Below are 21,933 nucleotides of genomic sequence, written 5' to 3'. Positions count from 1 at the left end.
CAATTACACAAAACGCCGACAGGTGACATCTTAACATCAACCTTCATTATTTGTGTTATTTATTGTTTCAAACGTGGTCTCCTGACGATTAATTATCACGGGCGCTGTCCCGACATGTGTCCTCAAATTGTCCTTGGAGCGTAATTTCTCTACGTGTACAACATATGGATACACATGTGTTAATAACCGCGCTTTGGTCAGTATGTTTGTGGTCACGCCAGGGGAGTTGGGCGGTTTTAATATATTATAAATGACAAGTGTTGTGCGGTTTTGTTTAATTAATGAAACTTACCATATCAACAGTGTACAATTGTATGTGTCATTAAGTGTACAGTTCAGAAATCGTATACACTTGAATGACATGGACCTACCAAAAGAAAAATAATTGCATTCTTTTTAATTTTCTTATGCCTCTGTTGTATTTCCTCTACGACCGCTGCTTACAATTAAATATGTATATGATCTGAGAGCAGTGAGTCCACGCGTCCCAACAAACTATTATTCTAGTGAGTGTTTTTGTTTATACTTAGAATCTGCGTGTCCGTTAACTGTAACAAATAGTTATGTTCGAACGCAGGACTTCGGAACTCTAAATGGGCGGCCCACAGAGTGACTTACCTGGTCCCCGATGTTTCCTCCAGTCCTATTTTGCTAGATGCTTATGTGTATGCTTATGCTTGGATCGTTTGATCATACCAAAGGAATCGCGTCACATCCACAGGCTGCTGTACTGGTTATGCTTATTTTTATGCTATTTTCAGTTTTCTGCATCATTAGTAATGTCCCTAACTTTTAGTTATTACTGTAGGTCCTAAGAAATGATAGGTTTAAGAGGATACTTATTTTCATATGCAGCAGATAGGACTCTCTTTCTAAAATGAGTATCGCGCATTCTTACCACACGGTTGGAGGTTTATCTTTGAAGACATTTTAGAACTGAATATTTTAACAAGGTGACTTTTCCTTACCTACACAAAACAATTGGCCCTGGTTCAGTAGAAAATTGTCTCGGATTGTTTGGTTTGGTTTGTTTGTGTTTTACGTCCTATTAACATATATGGTCATTTAAGGACGTGCTGGGTTTTGTTGGTAAAGGAAAACTGGAGTTCCCGGAGAAAAACCACCGACCTACGGTCAGTACCTGGCGTCTGACCAACGTAAGTNTATACGTATAATATAAGTATAATATTTACAGTTTATTTCGATCTGAAGGATAGAATATCACTATGTATATGTGTTTTGTTCTTTGAATCACTTTCATGTCGTGGTGACATGTATATAGTCTGTCGATGTGATCGTGCCGTAAAGCCCAATGTTGTATTTAAATCTCGAGCAGTATCTAGGAGCATAGCTTTAGTATAACGTACAACGCGACCTGTCTCTCAAGTCCGACTATTAGTTTTTATTACGTATGAATAATTGTCTACTTTCTAAATCACACCCATCGATTTCAGTAAACGAGTATTATAATCAAATGTGACATCCGCATATGGGAAGCTAGCAGCGCGGCTAATGATCCACAACCCGTCTTCGCCCTGCTTGTGCATCAGCTTCCACAGATTTCCGGTCGCCATTTCTTTGTTACCAAACATTTCAACTTCCCAGCGTTGGAACGATTTTCGGGTGTCCTCGACGGAAGTATTGGAGTTGGGATTCATTAGACTGTAGTCCATTTCGGTAATATGCGAATACATTGCTTCCGCCAGCAGTGTGCGGTTGCTTAATTCAGACTCTTGTAAACAAACGGTGAACTTCTCGTTTGGATTGACATTTGGCCCCGTATGTTTTACATTATCCAAGCAAGATTGAACGTTGTAATCTCCATAGTTATTAAATGCGAACTGTTCATGCAGACGTTCACCCGGAGTAGTGATATTTGTCCTCAATAGGTTGTAAGTTTGAAATTTTGAAGTCATGGTATCTAACGTATTCATCAAATCAGCATTTGGTTTTGTTATGAGCGATTTAAATTCGTATGGTTCTGTAGCTATGAAGACATGGTCAAATTTACGTTTAAAGTATCCCTTTGAACATCTTGATTTTTTGGAATCGGTTTTAACATATTCCTTTTTGTAGTAGAGGTTAAAGTAACCTCTTGAACTTCTGTCAATTTCGTTCGTTTCGTGATCAAACTTCACGTCAACATTTAGCATTTTGGTAGCTTCTTCCATGACATGCTGGATTCCCTTCTTAAAAACACTGGCTATTGGTTTACCATTGCCAAGCTTTTCATACAGTACTGTAGCCATTCTACTGTTAATGAACATACATCCATACAGAGCAGGAAGTTCTGCGATGTCACCGCCACCGATAGAGGATAGCATAATTTGAAACACTGACTTTAGTGCTTCAATTTTATTGTCTTGCAATAACTTTAAGAAATTCTTTTTCGAAAGACGCGTAAGTTCGGAGTCGAGTGGACGGCGCATCATGTGCCCTTTATAATCGCCAAAATTGTTTTTGACGACTGCCATGTATGTGGACAGAAGTGTTTGGTAATGTTTTACAATATTACCGGAATTTAGATTAGCAGTTGGGCTGACGTCTTTCGCAACCTTCAACAGGTATTCCATGAACGAGAGCTTAGCTGCAATAAAAGTTTAAATCATTAAAAAAAAAATTAAAGTGGTACAAGTAAACGTTGGTATAAGATATTTATATCTTGACACAACTAAGTTTTAACGTTAAAGTTTTAGAAAACAAAACAAAATGCATCAGTGTCGTAAAAAGTTTCTAACGTAGTCTATGTTTCGATCACTTATCAAACAATATGAGAAGGGACTCCCAATCCGGTGATAAAAATATAAATGAAAACAAACATTCACATTGTTTAATCCCATCTGCCATATTAAAGAAAATACTCGTTCTTGTTATAAAAACGCAAATGTGCAATCATTTAAATTATTTCCTATTTAGAACCATAAAAGATACAACCAAATGATTAATTTATGTGAAACGTATCCCTAACCCCCAACCATCCATCACCTAACCCAAACCACATGTCTAATGTAACGGCACAGTATGTTGGGTTTTCTCCGGGTACTCCGGTTACCTCCCACAATACGATCCCCACACGCGAACATCCGGGCGACCAAGAGTGATTTATATAAGTTGGAATAACTTGTTTCATAATTGTTGTAAAATAAACAAAGTTTATATAGAATGTTGTACTGTACCTACAAAACTTAATCTCCTTTACACAATTCAACATTGTTTTTCTGTGCCTTTGAGTAAAGATGGTCGTACATTGGAAACAATTCTATGGATTGATCTGTACGATATATACTTTCATGTAATAAATGCAATCAGTATTCATATTTTGAGGAATCAAAACGAAATGAGTTATATTGACAGTTTGCCATTAAAGTTACATAAATCAAGCATCAACATGAAATTTACGATTGAGAATATTTCAATATTGAATAATGTTTAATTTGAAATTGATTTTCTCGAACGAGTCTTCTTACAAATGAGGCAAAATTGTATTTCTTTTTTAATTTTTACGTAGTTTTTATTATAATTCATTTGGATCATGTTAAAACAAAAAAGGAAACAGCTATCCATGAGAGAAAACAAACTTCCTTGTTCATATTTTGCCCTACTTTGATGACTTGAAGCTCAAATTACCGATTTCTCATTTATCGTAAACTACATTTCGAGTCAAAATCGGTACACAACAGCCAGTCGACACGCGAGTATAATTCAATTAGAATTAAATATTTTACAACAATTATGAAACAAGAATGTTTTTTAAACTATTCTTAATCACTCTTTTCGGCCAGGATAAAAGGACCAGACCAACTTAATATGGCGGAAAACCGGAGTACAGATGTGCATATACACAACAGTATGGTGACAGCAGAATACATCTTTCACACATGTTCCTATATAAGATCTTAATTAGGGCCACTCTAAGAAGTGACCATTACCTGTAAGTAACGCTGTTTATAGCCAATCATTGTAAAGGCTGTAATGTCGCCCTTGGACCTGGTTTGTATTACCATGGTATGTTTGGTCGTAGTCAGTTAATGTAGTGAACACTAGCTAAAGGTTTTAATTCCTATTTGTAGCCGGCTTGTTATTTGCAATGGGCGATTTGTTTGGATATTGTTTCAATTAGTAGGGCTGGCTGTAGTCAATTATCTCAACTTTTAGGAAAATATGTTTTTGGTAAATAAGGAAAACATATAATCAAAGACCGAAATATGGTTTTTGATTACACATTCGGTTGACAACATCTCGAGGTGAACGTATCTTTATGATGACCTCATTAATAAGAGCAACTATTGTATTATCATGCTAAATTAATCAATTTGACCAACATAGGAACGGAAAGGGTTTATGTTCCTTTTATGCAACGGTAATGCGTGAAAGAAGAGGGTAATGAAATATCGTTCAACTGTAGTTACAAAGACAAAATCCTGTTTATAGAGTGTCTTAGCTCATTTTTTCATAAAGATTATAATCTAACGATGTTAATCTATTAAAGTGTATTTATTCGAATCAGTTTTCTGTAGCTATCTGACATAGGTACTTTTAACTATAATCAACAGACAAATATGGCCCATTATCCCACTTTTGTTTACAGGCCGAGTGCTGCAGTACAAGGAACAATTATAATAGAAAAATAAAATACTGAGGACTCTTAATACAGATAAATCATGGAAATATGACATAGCTACTAACTTGTGTTGTTTATCCAGATCGATGGGTTAGGTACTGGCATGAGCGTTGTAGACTCAAACCGCTTGTTAAATTTTGCCGCAACCCCCTCTTCATCAAAGACATATGTTTCCCCGAGTAGAAAGGACTGCCCATTAAAGTAAACCGAAAATCCCTCGCCACCTATTCTGCGACTTGACTCATACACATTCACATCAGGAAAACCGGCATCCTTGATGAAGATAAAAAAAAAACACATAAAAACGGCATCTCATAGCCAGGTAACAAAACAAAATGCTAATGGTCTCTTGCATCCTCCGTAAAAGTAACCAATGTGATTACCATATAAGGCAGTCTGTGTTTGTGAAACTATGAAACAGTATTCGGTGTTAAAACTGACAAATTAAACTATGTTACATGCATGGAACCAAAACCCAACGAGTGTCGTTGTGTTCCAAATTGTCAATTTGAAAATTCCAAACGCACAACGGCATTTGCTTAGCAATAAACTAGTTAAAGGTATCCTACATGTATATATGATTTACAGTAGGTTTCTTTATGTAATAAATTTTCGCTTTGAACAATGTAAAAGGTAATTTCATTTCTTTTGCAATTTTTAAGTTGTACATTTCCTATTAAATTTGAGTCTACCTCCAAAATTAAAAAATGTTAACAGCATGAAACATATCACGTATCAATAGATATACATATAAGTCAACAACAAATACTTCCAATGACATATTACAGTCTCAATGGAATAATGCATTCGTAATAAAGGTACGTTGGATTTTGGCTTACTTACTTAATACACAAACACCTTGATTACATATTGCAAATATCGTACTTCTTTTTCTGTAGCTGTTATTAATTTAAACACCTAGCTAGCATCAGGAAACATCTAATTTAATTCAAAATGTAAGTCGTAAATCAAGTAAAATGATTAACTAACAGTGTAATCACAAATCGCCGAAACCGGACCTAAAGACAACATAAAAAGGCAACAACCGGAAATAAAAAGACATTAAAACCAAATTAATTTGATTTGTGTTAACATTTTTACTCTCTACAATATAAATAAATAAAACAAGCAATACCAGGTGCTTCGGAAGTGTTAAAATTGACAACCGTCATGTAGAAATATATGCAGTTCGCCCACTATCATACACGATTTTGTTTTGTGACGTTGTCATTACTGTTTTATGTTTGAAATGCTGTATAAGGTTGTTTTTTTTATTTAGCAAATAATCCTTATTTGTATCTCAAAACAATCATCACAATAGAAAACGAAATTAGGAGCACCTATTTTTAAAAAAAGTGTGTATCAAAGCAAGCCAAAAACCAAACAAACTACAAAATTGTTACATAAAAAAACGTGTTGGATCGCCACATCGTTAAAATAGTTACAACAACACTTTGTATTTATGTGACGTTTACCTAATCATATATACTTACCATCAAAGAAACTGCTAAATGTATCCCTTGAATTGTGGCGCCAACGATTGCGATCCTGTCATTTTTCTTTGGAGCTCTGCTGCGCAAGTCGGGGTAAGCCTTTACTAAATAAGGCGCTGAAACGGCAGTAAACATAGATAACGATTATTTACGTCTATTCTACATAAAACTCACCGCAAAAATAGAATTGAATAAGATTCATACGATGACAATATAGTATAAATGACATTATGACCCAAACTTAGCAATGATGTTACTGTTAACATCTTTAGGTGGTAAGTTGACAGCAATACGCTAAAACACGGTAAAATGAAACACAAAACAAAACAATTTTTAAGGGTGGCATATAAGGTAAGGTCTTTTCAATGAGGCAAATTTGATATATTTCTGTAAAGATGCTTCCACTAAACGGGGCCATTGAATATTTTCTTAAAAACGAGCAAAGAGGCCTTTGGCAAATCAGATTGTAGCTTTCATATGGTGCATATTAAAAGGGGGCTGTTGGCCAATCAAAAACCCAAAACACCGGAGAGGCACCAAGAAGGGAAAAGAGGTCCCCATAAGGGGCCAATTTTCGTAGAAACCTATTTACAACACCTGTCAAAAGTCTAAGGGCTGGTCTATGTGTCGCGACATGAAATCAGCTTTGTATAAAGCTTGTATTTACTGTTTGAATTAGTATAGGAGCTGTAATGGTATTTTTTATAAATAATGATTATCTGTTGATTAAATAACTGCAAAAGGAGTTTCATTGGTTATCATTCTAGCATAACTGTTATTATTTTTTGGGTGTGGACATTCGTATGACACGCCTAGTTCAAATTAACTAAAGAGGAAATCATGATAACAAAATCATCTTAGGTTTGGAATATGTTACTCTCTAATAACATTGACACTATGATAAGGACAGCTGCACACCACATTGTGCTCTATGGTTTCTGACTAGAGGGAAATAGAACAGATGTAGTATATAACAGCATCTTTTCTAACATGTCACATTTACAGAACAAGTAACATACACATTATATTGTTTATGTATTTGTAATGATTTATTTACTTATTTTCATTAATTAATTTATTTGTTTATTTATTTGTTATTTTATCATTAATTGATTGATTTATTTTAATTAATTTCTCTATTAATTTTAATTAATTGATTTGTTTCCATTTTATTCATTTATTCCATTTTCATAAATTCATTTTTTTTTTTATTTTTTTTTTTTTATTTAGCTATTTTTTTTAATTAATTGATATATTTTAATTTATTGATTTATTTATGGATTTTTTTATTTATTTATTTATTTTAAGGATTTTTTGTACACCATAATCTTAATAAACATTGAAGGCGACTTTCGACCATTGGCATATGTTCTTCCTTCAAGCTCGAATCAACATGAAAAATGAAAATATTTGTTTAGCCATAATCTTATGCGTTCCGTTGAGTGAGCGATACGTTTCACAGTAAAACAGAGGTCACAACGTACTTTGATATGTTTAACAACCGAAAAAGAAACCATGTTGAATTTTTGAAAGAGATAATCTGATGGCTTTTAAAATGCATCTTTATTGTATGTTGAATTAAATACGTAAAATAGAATACCTCTTACAATAGCAGTAGAAGTATTTAGAGATTTTGTCAAGGAAAAAGTCTTAAAACTAAGTTATGCACAACACACAATGAGGTTATTGGCCAACGTGTTTCCAATAAGTGATCACTTTAATTCTGCATTTCTAGTATCCATTTTCCATTGAAATGGCCTATCTTTTTAAGTAGTATTGTAACAAAATGAAAAATAGAACTTAATATATATCATATTAATCAATAGTGTGCGGAGACAAAACGATTTATATAATCTTCCCTTACCTTGAGGGTGTGACAGACAAATATATAACTCGAGGATAAATCTATGATTGTCTAAAAAGAGTCTTTGCCAATAGTTAGACAACCACCTAATGACCCCGAAGGTTAGACATTTCTTTTTTCCAACATCAGGATAGGGGGTGATTGTTTTTCTTCCATCCTTTGATTTCAGACAATATTCAACCGACAGTAGTCATGTTTGATTTGCATTTGACCCTTCGAAAGCTGGTTGTGACTTCTTTCCTCGTATTGTTTGTCATTCCCTAGGGGATGACGTAGAAATCATACCCTAGAGGATGACAGAGAACGGGCAAAACAGTCGACAATTCAGCGAAACATGGAAGAATAAATGCTTCTAAAAGACCATGCTGCCGACAGAGTCTGTCATAAAAATTATGTTTGAGATCCTCAAAAAACATAACACGACTGATTGAATGGAGTGGTAGTGATTCAATACCTTCTGTAGTAGTCGGTTTTACCGTAGTAGTTATAGGCACCGGAGTTGTAGTGGTAGTGGTAGTGGTAGGTGTTGTGGTGGTACTGGTGGTGGTTGTGCTGGTACTTGTAGATGCGTACGCAACCAGAAGCACCTGTAATAAGAGGGCAAAATATATGTTTATACAGTGACTTTTTTCTATATTATTGCTAGTACATTATTATATATTTGATTCTTTTTAGGTTCAAATTGGATTTTATTGCATCAGCATCTTAAGGGAGGGATGCCAGAGTTAAATTATGTATTACTAGAAACTGCTGTGAACAGTACTACAAATTTATATAAAGCTAAATTAATGTATTTCTAAGGATACATAAATATAACACTTTACTTATTAAGTGTTTTCTTTACTGAAGACAGATGTGCGCAGTTATATATACAGTTAAATAATTTTCCTATTGATAATCAACATTAGCATTACTATATATTTACAAAATTTGTACCGTTAGTAAGTAATGGATGAAATCAGCATCATGAACGCAAAAATTATCAAAACTCGAAATCTCCGAAAATGCCCCTAGACTCAATATGACTATTTTTATACAATAACGTACTGACTCGGTTTTGTAGATCACTGATAATCTTTTTCAGTAGGCATATATCCTATATAATGTTCATATTTTCGTTTCTAAGCCTCCATTAATCTCTAACCCCTGACCGTAAATTATTATGGCACGTCTTTTAACAACTCAAAATAATGGTCACGATTAAGCAATGCGAGAGCTGAAAAGGAACTTTTAGCACACCGGGATGCAAACACTGTCGAACACTCTAGAATTCTGAGCCGACAGGGGTTACTTAATGCATAAAGCAAGATATCTTAATTTCAGTATTATTAAGTATGCAAATACACAATGTATTCATCTTATGACATGTACATGACTCGGGGTCACTTTCCTACCAAACGAATACTGTCGCTAGATATTCAGCTTTTAAAACCATCGGAATGGAACCTAGACTCTAAGGTATAATTTTAAAATGTATGCCGTGATAATTACAACTTACGTTTTAATTGCATTGTACATGTATAAACATTACTTTCTTCGCAAAGGTTTTATTAATATAAGGAACAAATATAATTAATTGTGTTGTCACTTAGCGAAGATAAAGTAATGCATTATACATAGGTTATCCACCTATTAACACCAGCAGGGCGTTGTTATTCTGTATGGTGTCCTTCTACGTCGGGTTCGGTCACATAGACGAAATTATGTACAACACGAGTTATACTAAGGTAAATGCAAACGAGGCTTTTGCTTCTGCGAGCTAAAATGTTTTCAATGTCAACTGTTTTGCATGTAGTAGCACTATTTTACCTCACAAAGGGCTTTTGACGTTTCATTCCGAACAATTATAATGCATTCAACTTTACAATTATTTAAAAGGCTGAGTGGTATATCATTTCTTTATAGATTTAACTTACACTGACTTATAATCGCTTTGTGTATTGAATTAAATGTTGAATAATTCACTTAGTTGATATTTGTCCTGTTGTGTTGTATAGGAAAACTCAAAAGGAGACCGTTCTTTAGAATTAAGAATATTCTTATAATTGATAACACAAAGATAATTTTAATCAAGGCCTACTCTTAGATAAAACTCTTTTAATTAACCAATCATTAGTGATAAAAATTATTAAAAAAAAATCTATGTTATCAAAAAATATTCAAAAAAATACATTTCATTGAGGAAAAAAGCATGTATAAATTAATGTATGTTGTAACTACGTCTTACGTCTTAATTAACCAATCTCCAGTGATAAAAGTTTATTAAAAAAAATCTATGTTATCAAAAAATATATTTTAAAAATACATAACATTGAGGAAAAAAGCATATCTAAATTAATATATGTTGTAACTACGTCTTACGCAAATTAGTTGAGCCAGCTTTTTGAATGGTTTTTGATATTGTGAACCAAAAAACTGTCGCACGCTGTTCAATATTGTAAATGAGCCTAATGATATATAGGCACAACACCATCTACATAGCTCTTTGTTTTCATTCAGCTGTCCATTTGCCAGGAGTGTGATACTTTTTATACAACATAGCGTTTTGGGTGTCGAGAGTAACTAGAGACAATTTCCATTCTTGGAATCAATAATATAATGTTATTGTACGCAATATAAAAGGTGAATCATATAGCAATGGGAAAATATAAACAATAGGCATACTTACACACTGTAAAACACACAGGGCAGCAAAGCAACCTCCTACTTGGGAAGTCATGTTGGTAAGTGACGATTTCCTTGGCGTTTACCTGTGGTTAATTAATCTTGGTCAGTCTTGTGAGCAAAACATATACCTTCGGTTGACGCATGTCTATAACAAATTGTCGTATCTCATTAAGGGATGCCAGGGGATGTGTGAATATCATTAATTACACTACCCAGATATATTTTATTAACTTCCTGACACGGCCTGACAATCAATTAAGATCATCGCCAACCATCGGTGGGGTTTTTATTTGTGTATGGTATTTGAAACACAACGGTCATTTTCCTTTTTAAGCATTTGTGAGATTAAATTTTGCATACAAGCTTGTTTTCTTAGAAAAAAACAATGTTCTGATTTTTAAGTTTGTATGTTATGAGGATGACTGAACTTTATTGTTTTGTGTTGAAGACGTTTTAATTACGTGTTGTCAATGTATTGTTAGTTTAGTGAAAAAACTAATTTTCTTAATAATGCTTTTCATGTCAAATAATGAATTTCATACTCTATGTCATTTCTAAGAAAACAAAGCTATATTTTTTTTCTATAATCCTTTGAATATAACAAGGTTTAAAATATAGCTTACGTCGTTTCTTTTTATATTATAAAGCTATCAAATCATCCAGGCAATATTAAATGATGTATGTATTTTACTTAGAATAATGCTTTCCATGAATTGCTAATAATCCACCAAAAATTAGAATTTGTTGTTTATGGACATGACACATACACATATTATGATAATTTCTATGATAAGGATTATATACGTAGAAACAGAAACAATCCGGTATGTGTTTTGGAATTTTGATTTATTGGATGCACTTTTTATGATATAATGCTACTTAAATTTGTCATAATTCATATCCTAAGAAACTGCTCGCGAAAATTTATAATGTTTTGCTTAGATTAGCACAAACGAAACAATTAGCTCGGTAATCCGTTTATAATGTGCATTTCAAAATGGCAAATATTCATATTAAGTGTGGAGGAATTTGTACCAAATGATTCCACCTGTATATTGTATCATTATAAATTCTATATTATTACAGATTATGCTTTCATTCGTATCTATTAAAATATTGTAATATGATAATTGCCATTATAAGAACACTCTAATGCAGGGATCTATCTTTTTCTGTCATCTTCTTCTTTCACATTGTCGTCTTATGTGAAGCACATTTACAACTTCTAAAGTTTTACTTTATATTTCATTTGTTAACATATCTCGCAGCTGATAACAGCTTACTTTTGTCAAAATGTTTACCGTGTTTGTTTACTGTCTTATAATTAGTCTTTCTCTATGTCATTGTTTACTTAACAATTTAAGTTTGGGAAGAAAAAAGATCTGCACTATCGTACTGCATGATTGTATGGGGCGACTAATGCATGACTCCTGCAGAATCAGCTTAGACGACATCGGAAATACCATAACTGATATGTTCCTTTATCTTAATAATTGGGACCTATGCATGTGTTGTGTCACCTTGTCCAGGTTATGCCATTTGAGAGAGATAGCACTTATCATCTTTGGAGACGGTCACCATATATGTATGACCTTAGCCTTCGCGAGGACGTAAAAACGGAACAAAACAATATACTAAAGACCACGTTTGCTTATCATCTTTATTCAAAATATATGACATGAACCTGTGGCAAATTCATATCCTACATTGTTTATTTCCCCATATGACGTCATATTTATGTTACGGCGTCTACCCATGACGTCATTTACATGTACATGTAGTTGTCACAAAATGCTTGGGCGCCTGCTGTGGTAGGAACTCACAGGTATCTTTACCTGTACTTGGGGCCCCATCTAAGGTGCCCCAAGTAACAACTCCATGCACATGTAAATTGCGTCATTGTTAGGTTTGAAGAATATATTTTTTCGAACTTAAAAAATAAACAAAACAAAGTCGAAAAGTGCATACTAATTTATAGCTCGTGAAACTATGAAAAGCTCTAATCAAGATGACAAATCTGTATTTTATATGTTTAGTGTATGTCGAGTAATTAGTACGTACGTGTATTTAGACTTTCACCCACACACGTTTCTATATTACCTTAAGTGTGAGTGACATTTCATGTTATACAAGAAATATATATACATACCAAAATGACTACTAAGAGCCAACAGGTACGCAGGAATCTACGCATTTACCGACAAGTTACTATCGGTCTTTGACGTCAGTGACGTTGCTTATAATTAAATACGCGTCATAATTTGTAAAGTTTGACAAGCTATGAATACCTATTTACTGTCTTATGGGTACCGTAAATGATAGTTTTATTACTTTTTCATTATGATGTTTATCATAACGCAAAAAACAATGCCAGGAATGGCTTTTATTATTTCGTTTTTTGACATTTTTATAATCCCTATGCATATGGTGAAAAGACGTAGGTTTGGTTTTATTTCAATCCAGTGAATAAATTTATTAATTATTAAATATATATCAATCCATATACATTTAATGTTCTTCAAATCTATACCACAAAATGGTATTCTAGTTGTTTAATTGTGAATTACTCATAGTACTTAAATGATCATAGATCTCACATATAAAATTGTTTATATTCAGGTTCACCTTGCCATGTCGTTATAGAAAATATAGACAAGTTTTATGAATCTAGCCATTATTATTTTAATCAGGTTTATTTTATACGTAGAAACGGATATTTAATCATGCTTTATACTGAAATGCAATAGTTGGAAAAAAAGAAAAACACACAAACATAGGATCAGGTTCAAATCGATATAAAAATACCACAACGAAAAATCAGAAGACACTAACACAAAAAAGGAGGCTTTTATGAACCGTCACAAAAACTGATATGCTGGCAGTCTTGAGATATCATTAAAAAAACACTAGAATACCAAAGTATCAGTGTTAACCATAATGTGAACTCCAAATCAATAAAACTGGGGCAAAATGTTAACAAATGAAATAATTACAAGGAGTCCCTTCAAAAAACTACAACGAAAATAAGACCAGGTGATCTCAAAGGGTGAGCGTCTTCTTCTTCTTCATCGGTGACACCCGCCATGTAAATTTAGGTTAAAGTAATGTCGCGTTCTCACATCAAGAATAAAAACAACAAGGCTCACCAAAAAGCAAAACCAAAAACATCGGTGTTCAAATCACAAAAATAACATAGGATCATGATGGCGATCTCAAACGTTGTCCATATTCTTCATCAATCAGCATCGTTGGAAACCGTGAGTTGTACGTTTGTCCCTCAACTGTCGAGTAGATTTGGAGCGTCACACATAAAAAGTCTATTAAGTCGTATATTGGTCAACATGGCGCATATATTTAAAACTTTTGATGATTAAGAACAGGCAATAAACAATTGAATTAATTTTGACATTAAACTTAGTACATAGAGGACTTTGATATTAAGCTGTACTACTTAAAAAATAAAAATAAATATCAATGGTTCTTAATCGGTATTTTCTCCTTTGTGACGAAAAAGGTTTCTTTTGTAAATTCTAGATTCTCTTGTCTCTATCTTATCAACAAGACCATGTCAACATGGTTAAGAACAGGCCATCAATAAATAAATTTATTTTGAAATTAAAACTTAGTACATAGGCGACTTTGATATAAAGCTGTGCTATTTAAAACATAAAAAAATATCAATGTTTCTTAACCGATATTTTCTTCTTTGTGACGAAATTTTTTTCTTTTGTAAATTCTAGATTCTCTTGTCTTTATCCTATCTACAAGACCATGTCGACATGGTTTAGAACAGGTCATAAACAAGTGAATTAATTTTGACATTAACACTTAGTACATAGGAGACTTTGATAATAAGCTGTACTACTTAAAACATTAAAATAAACATCAATGTTTCTTAATCGATCTTTTCCCCTTTGTGACGAAATAGGTTTCTTTTGTAAATTCTAGATTCTCTTGTCTCTACCTGTTTGTTTTGATTGCAACAAGTTGTTATTTAATAAGTTATGCCCTTACCTTGTATATGCCGGGAGCTCTGTTACAATTACACAAAACGCCGACAGGTGACATCTTAACATCAACCTTCATTATTTGTGTTATTTATTGTTTCAAACGTGGTCTCCTGACGATTAATTATCACGGGCGCTGTCCCGACATGTGTCCTCAAATTGTCCTTGGAGCGTAATTTCTCTACGTGTACAACATATGGATACACATGTGTTAATAACCGCGCTTTGGTCAGTATGTTTGTGGTCACGCCAGGGGAGTTGGGCGGTTTTAATATATTATAAATGACAAGTGTTGTGCGGTTTTGTTTAATTAATGAAACTTACCATATCAACAGTGTACAATTGTATGTGTCATTAAGTGTACAGTTCAGAAATCGTATACACTTGAATGACATGGACCTACCAAAAGAAAAATAATTGCATTCTTTTTAATTTTCTTATGCCTCTGTTGTATTTCCTCTACGACCGCTGCTTACAATTAAATATGTATATGATCTGAGAGCAGTGAGTCCACGCGTCCCAACAAACTATTATTCTAGTGAGTGTTTTTGTTTATACTTAGAATCTGCGTGTCCGTTAACTGTAACAAATAGTTATGTTCGAACGCAGGACTTCGGAACTCTAAATGGGCGGCCCACAGAGTGACTTACCTGGTCCCCGATGTTTCCTCCAGTCCTATTTTGCTAGATGCTTATGTGTATGCTTATGCTTGGATCGTTTGATCATACCAAAGGAATCGCGTCACATCCACAGGCTGCTGTACTGGTTATGCTTATTTTTATGCTATTTTCAGTTTTCTGCATCATTAGTAATGTCCCTAACTTTTAGTTATTACTGTAGGTCCTAAGAAATGATAGGTTTAAGAGGATACTTATTTTCATATGCAGCAGATAGGACTCTCTTTCTAAAATGAGTATCGCGCATTCTTACCACACGGTTGGAGGTTTATCTTTGAAGACATTTTAGAACTGAATATTTTAACAAGGTGACTTTTCCTTACCTACACAAAACAATTGGCCCTGGTTCAGTAGAAAATTGTCTCGGATTGTTTGGTTTGGTTTGTTTGTGTTTTACGTCCTATTAACATATATGGTCATTTAAGGACGTGCTGGGTTTTGTTGGTAAAGGAAAACTGGAGTTCCCGGAGAAAAACCACCGACCTACGGTCAGTACCTGGCGTCTGACCAACGTAAGTCTCGAAACCGCGACCCAGTGGTGGAGGGCTAGTGGTAGCAGAATGTCAGACGCCTTAACCACTTGGCCACCGTGGCCCCTTGTCGTTACTCGGAATAGTACTCAAGCGTATGTTTAATATCAGTCAATTGCATTGATACTTTTGCAAACATGCTGTAATGATTGTTTATAATATACGAGATTGGGTAAAATGGCGAGTTGTTGTATTCAAACTTTTTTCCGCCGAATTAGATAAAAGGAAACTTGCTCAAACGGAAACAAATGCAACACCTTTGGCAAATGACCCTACAAAATCACTGAATTACTGTTTTCATTCTGACATGTGTTGTGTCACTGCAAACCACACAAATATATATATATTCATTATAAAAGTTTCAGGACATGGGTATTTCATCAATTAAAAAATAAATGGGAAAAAAATATAACTTCGAAATACATGGATGACAAATGAAATGAGTGGCATCATATCGAAATTTTACTGTCAATTTTGATCTTGATAGACAATACAACCTATCAGACTCTGCACATTTTTTTATAATTGCGTTTTGTTTCCATTTTACCTAGTCATAAAATGTGAATTAGTCGTTCATTTCAAGGCATAATACCACGTTCGTTGTTATACCTGGGCAGTCAAATCGACCTTTGAAAACCCAAATAGTATGTCAGTGTTCGTCCTAGATTGGATTAGAAAAAAATAGTTACAATTTTATATAAGAACGCATGAAGAAACACAACATGAAATTGATAACAGTCCCCTATTAATTCTCAATTAACTTTGCTCATTAGTATATAAACATTTACATAAGGCACATATTAACATATACAAAATGTACACAAAAAAAGATAACACCATTCATAATGAAATCTATCTTAAATTGTACAATTATTCCAGAAGGCTAAATATAAAACATATAATAAACATTTTATAAATTACGAGTTTGTGTTTCAGAAAACATATTTATACAATTATAGATTTAGTTTCAGTTATGAATTTCCCTAACAAATCAATTCCTCTTAGTAGCGTATGTAATGACTGAAGTACTTTCCAAACCATAGCTTTTATCTTTTACATATATCTGCCTTCCTAATATCTGAATACTCTAAACATTTCAATATAAAAAGGAATTAAGGTGCTCGCGAATGTATTTTTTACTTTAACCAGGAAATTATTTGTCCGCAGAAATTAAAAGCAGTTTCTTCATCTGCTATTCTGTCATTTTTTTACAACAAACGTTGACCCTAACAATGTTTCTATACCTTCCGGTTTCCGGTGCCAGTTAATGTGCCGATAATCCTAGTTTGATTGTCACAAAACTACGTCCTTTGCCACATGCGAAGGGCGAAATATGACTGCGCTAAAATTACCTGGTTTACAGTAGGCAATTTCAAGTAACCCTTTTTAATACTTTGGCGAGTTATCCAAGTGTATTTCATGCAAACAATTAATTTTACCAAAATAGACATGGGCAGTGAAAGATTGTGCATACAGTGTAAGCAGTTACACAATATATTGCATTGGAGACAGCATATCAACTGTGATTATTAATAACCTCATTAAGCGAGAAGTTATATACAGTAGGTGTATTTTTCCCTTGCACCTGCACAAGTCAAACGCTCATATTAGTTTGAACATAAACAAAACATAAACAAATGTTACCATAAAAAATGCATCCTGCTTGTGACTGTTCTTTTTATGATTTACACAACATACACGGAATGGAAGTCGAAGCCAGGGAGAAATGTAAAAATCTTAAAAATGGTTATGTAGATACAGGAAACTAAGGGCAAATCTGATCAGATTAATTTCGGATTTCAGCTTTCAGCAGTTATATTCAGAATATTATGATCTTCCAGACGTCAAAACAAACTAGCCTGCTTTCTTCCACTACATGATATCTGATCTTTAGGTTTTGGGGTTATTTTTGTTTTTGTTTTTTTGCGTGCTGTTTGTTGTTGGTTTCCTTTTACACTGCCTGTTAGGCTTCAGACAGAGCCGGATCGTATGCCTAGGAAGATTACGGCCATGTTTACCGGCTGTCATGGGACGTACTACGACTTGTGCTGACCGTCCTATCACTAAAATGACCACCCAGTGTGACCAGAACTTATTGTTCTTACATCGACCGCGTTATTATCATTTCGTTCATTCTGTATCTCTTTCACGTTCATTGTAATAGGCTTTATGTCTGCTTTAGGACTGACAGCTCGCATTATGTTATGTATAAATGATTATTGTTTTCTTTCTTGTCACTCTCAGTTCTTAAATGTGTCTTTGGATGTTTTCCTATGCATGTTTTACCGATTGTCCGTCCTCCTGTGACTCTGGCTGTTGTGAGAACAATTAACCCCACTCAAACAAATACTTTACGAATTGTAAAGTTTTGCCATAACACACTATAGTTTATACTAGGCCTATGCATATAAACCTATCCCGTAGATAAGGATACCAGAGTGTACGGTGTATGTACACTTGTGCTAGACACATAATAAAATGATGTGTATATACTATGTTTATAAGAAAATATAAGTAACGGTAAGTTCATTCCAATGTCGCAATTGTTAATCCAGTCATCAAGTTATTCAGCTTGTAAATTAACTGCAATCTAATTTACTGGACGTCTAAGTTAAAGAAGGGAATCGTAGAGATATATTGTTGGTTCTAAAGGACCATAATGCACTACAATCTCCTTGGAGCAAACTTAAGGCTTTCATTCGTACATGAGGTCCTTGCTGAACCTGTGTTACCAGTGTAATTATTTTATTTTTATTTTTGTAGATGAACATGTGTATATCTGTTTAACTGCTGTATACCTGGTTATACACAGTCGGGACAAACTTTATTGTTTACTGCTGTATACCTGGTTATACACAGTCGGGACACACTTTATTGTTTACTGCTGTATAGCTGGTTATACACAGTCGGGACACACTTTATTGTTTACTGCTGTATACCTGGTTATACAGAGTCGGGACAAACTTTATTGTTTACTGCCGTATACTTGGTTATACACAGTCGGGACAAACTTTATTGTTAACTGCTGTATACCTGGTTATACAGAGTCGGGACAAACTTTATTGTTTACTGCTGTATATCTGTTTATACACATTCAGGACAAACTTTATTGTTTACTGCTGTATATCTGTTTATACACATTCAGGACAAACTTTATTGTTTACTGCTGTATATCTGTTTATACACATTCAGGACAAACTTTATTGTTTACTGCTGTATATCTGTTTATACACATTCAGGACAAACTTTATTGTTTACTGCTGTATATCTGTTTATACACATTCAGGACAAACTTTATTGTTTACTGCTGTATACCGGTTATACAGAGTCGGGACAAACTTTATTGTTTACTGACGTATACTTGGTTATACACAGTCGGGACAAACTTTATTGTTAACTGCTGTAAACCTGGTTATACACAGTCGGGACAAACTTTATTGTTAACTGCAGTATACCTGGTTATACACAATCGGTACAAACTTTATTGTTACCTGCTGTAAACCTGTTTATACACAATCGGGACAAATTTTATTGTTAATTGCTGAATACCTGATTATACACAGTCGACACAAACTTTATTGTTTACTGCTGTATACCTGGTTATACACAGTCGGGACACACTTTATTGTTTACTGCTGTATACCTTTTTATACACAATCGGGACAAACTTTATTGTTAACTGCTGTAAAACGGTTATACATAGTCTGGACAAACGTTATTGTTAACTGCTGTAAATCTGGTTATACACAGTCGGGACAAACTTCATTGTTTACTGCTGTATACCTGGTTGTACACAGTCGGTACAAACTTTATTGTTTACTGGTGTATACCTGGTTATACACAGTCGGTACAAACTTTATTGTGAACTGCCGTATACCTGGTTATACACAATCGGGACAAACTTTATTGTTAACTGCTGTATACATTTACCTGGTTATACACAGTCGGGACAAACTTTATTGTTTACTGCTGTATACCTGGTTATACACAATCGGGACAAACTTTATTGTTAACTGCTGTATACATTTACCTGGTTATACACAGTCGGGACAAACTTTATTGTTTACTGCTGTATACCTGGTTATACACAATCGGGACAAACTTTATTGTTTACTGCTGTATACCTGGTTATACACAGTCGGGACAAACTTCATTGTTTACTGCTGTATACCTGGTTATACACAGTCGGTACAAACTTCATTGTTTACTGCTGCATACCTGGTTATACACAGTCGGTACAAACTTTATCGTTAACTGCTGTATACCTGGTTATACACAGTCGGGACAAACTTTATTGTTTACTGCTGTATACCTTGTTATACACAGTCGGGACATACTTGATTGTTTACTGCTGTATACCTTGTTATACACAGTCGGGACATACTTGATTGTTTACTGCTGTATACCTTTTTATGCACAATCGGGACAAACTTTGTTGTTTACTGCTGTATACCTGGTTATACGGTTATACACAACCGGGACAAACTTTATTGTTAGCTGCTGTAAAACGGTTATACATAGTTTGGACAAACTTTATTGTTAACTGCTGTAAATCTGGTTATACACGGTCGGGACAAACTTTATTGTTAATTGCTGTAAATCTGGTTATACACAGTCGGGATAAACTTTATTGTTTACTGCTGTATACCTTGTTATACACAGTCGGGACAAACTCTATTGTTGACTGCTGTATACCTGGTTACACACAGTCGGGACAAACTTGATTGTTTACTGCTGTATACCTTTTTATACACAATCGGGACAAACTTTATTGTTAGCTGCTGTAAAACGGTTATACATAGTCTGGACAAACTTTATTGTTAACTGCTGTAAATCTGGTTATACACAGTCGGGATAAACTTTATTTTTTACTGCTGTATACGGGACAAACTTTATTGTTAACTGCTGTAAAACGGTTATACATAGTCTGGACAAACTTTATTGTTAACTGCTGTAAATCTGGTTATACACGGGACAAACTTTATTGTTTACTGCTGTATACCTGGTTATACACAATCGGGACAAACTTTATTGTTAGCTGCTGTAAAACGGTTATACATAGTCTGGACAAACTTTATTGTAAACTGCTGTAAATCTGGTTATACACAGTCGGGATAAACTTTATTTTTTACTGCTGTATTCCTTGTTATACACAGTCGGGACAAACTCTATTGTTGACTGCTCTATACCTGGTTACACACAGTCGGGACAAACTTGATTGTTTACTGCTGTATGCCTTTTTATACACAATCGGGACAAACTTTATTGTTAACTGCTGCATATCTGGTTATACACAATCGGGACAAACTTTATTGTTAACTGCTGCATATCTGGTTATACACAATCGGGACAAACTTTATTGTTAGCTGCTGTAAAACGGTTATACATAGTCTGGACAAACTTTATTGTAAACTGCTGTAAATCTGGTTATACACAGTCGGGATAAACTTTATTTTTTACTGCTGTATCCCTTGTTATACACAGTCGGGACAAACTTTATTGTTTCCTGCTGTATACCTTGTTATGCACAGTCAGGACAAACTTTATTGTTTACTGCTGTATACCTGGTTATACACAATCGGGACAAACTTTATTGTTAACTGCTGCATATCTGGTTATACACAATCGGGACAAACTTTATTGTTAACTGCTGTAAACCTGGTTATACACAGTCGGTGCAAACTTTATTGTTAACTGTTGTATACCTGGTTATACAGAGTCGGGACAAACTTTATTGTTTACTCCTGTAAACCTGGTTATACACAGTCGGGACAAACTTTATTGTTTACTGCTGTATACCTGCATGAAACCGTTCTCATGCTCAAGTTTGGATTTTGTGCTCAAGCCTAATTTCTTGTTTTGTTCATAAACTAATAAATTAAACATGGTTATACGCGGTCGGGAAAATGTATACTTTAAAGCGGTAAAACTATGGTGATATTCAGTTGAGCAAAAAGTTTCCGTTTAACTTTTTTCAGACTAAATGTACCGTTACCATCTATAAGAAATGTTTACAAACTCCGAAACAAGATATACTGTAAGCGTGGTTACACTTATTTGGGACAAAATTATTG

General features: G+C 34.2%; 1 protein-coding gene across 1 annotated transcript; it reads right to left on the bottom strand.

The window, feature by feature from the left end:
* Window positions 1-1,422: 1,422 nt before the first annotated feature.
* LOC110455276 lies at window positions 1,423-17,197 on the bottom strand. Its single transcript, XM_021505300.1, has 6 exons — window positions 17,104-17,197; window positions 10,647-10,728; window positions 8,433-8,565; window positions 6,115-6,230; window positions 4,687-4,894; window positions 1,423-2,587 (listed from the first exon to the last, which is right to left on the bottom strand). The coding sequence occupies exons 2-6, from the start codon at window positions 10,695-10,697 to the stop codon at window positions 1,431-1,433; spliced, it is 1,665 nt and encodes a 554-aa protein (XP_021360975.1). The 5' UTR covers window positions 10,698-10,728; window positions 17,104-17,197; the 3' UTR covers window positions 1,423-1,430.
* Between the last annotated feature and the right edge of the window lie 4,736 nt (window positions 17,198-21,933).

Source organism: Mizuhopecten yessoensis, unplaced genomic scaffold, assembly GCF_002113885.1.
Source record: "Mizuhopecten yessoensis strain PY_sf001 unplaced genomic scaffold, ASM211388v2 scaffold8195, whole genome shotgun sequence".
Taxonomy (NCBI): domain Eukaryota; kingdom Metazoa; phylum Mollusca; class Bivalvia; order Pectinida; family Pectinidae; genus Mizuhopecten; species Mizuhopecten yessoensis.
Note: the sequence above shows the minus strand (reverse complement) of the source record. Positions and strands in the feature narration are given on the sequence as shown.

Bases quoted from the DNA above. Each gene is read 5' to 3' on its own strand.
- LOC110455276 (XM_021505300.1), bottom strand. From the start codon at position 10,697: ATGACTTCCCAAGTAGGAGGTTGCTTTGCTGCCCTGTGTGTTTTACAG. The intron at 6,231-8,432 runs GTATTGAATCAC...CTGCCGTTTCAG, and splicing joins AAAACCGACTACTACAGAAG to CGCCTTATTTAGTAAAGGCT. The intron at 2,588-4,686 runs GTTAGTAGCTAT...CTTTTATTGCAG, and splicing joins GATCTGGATAAACAACACAA to CTAAGCTCTCGTTCATGGAA.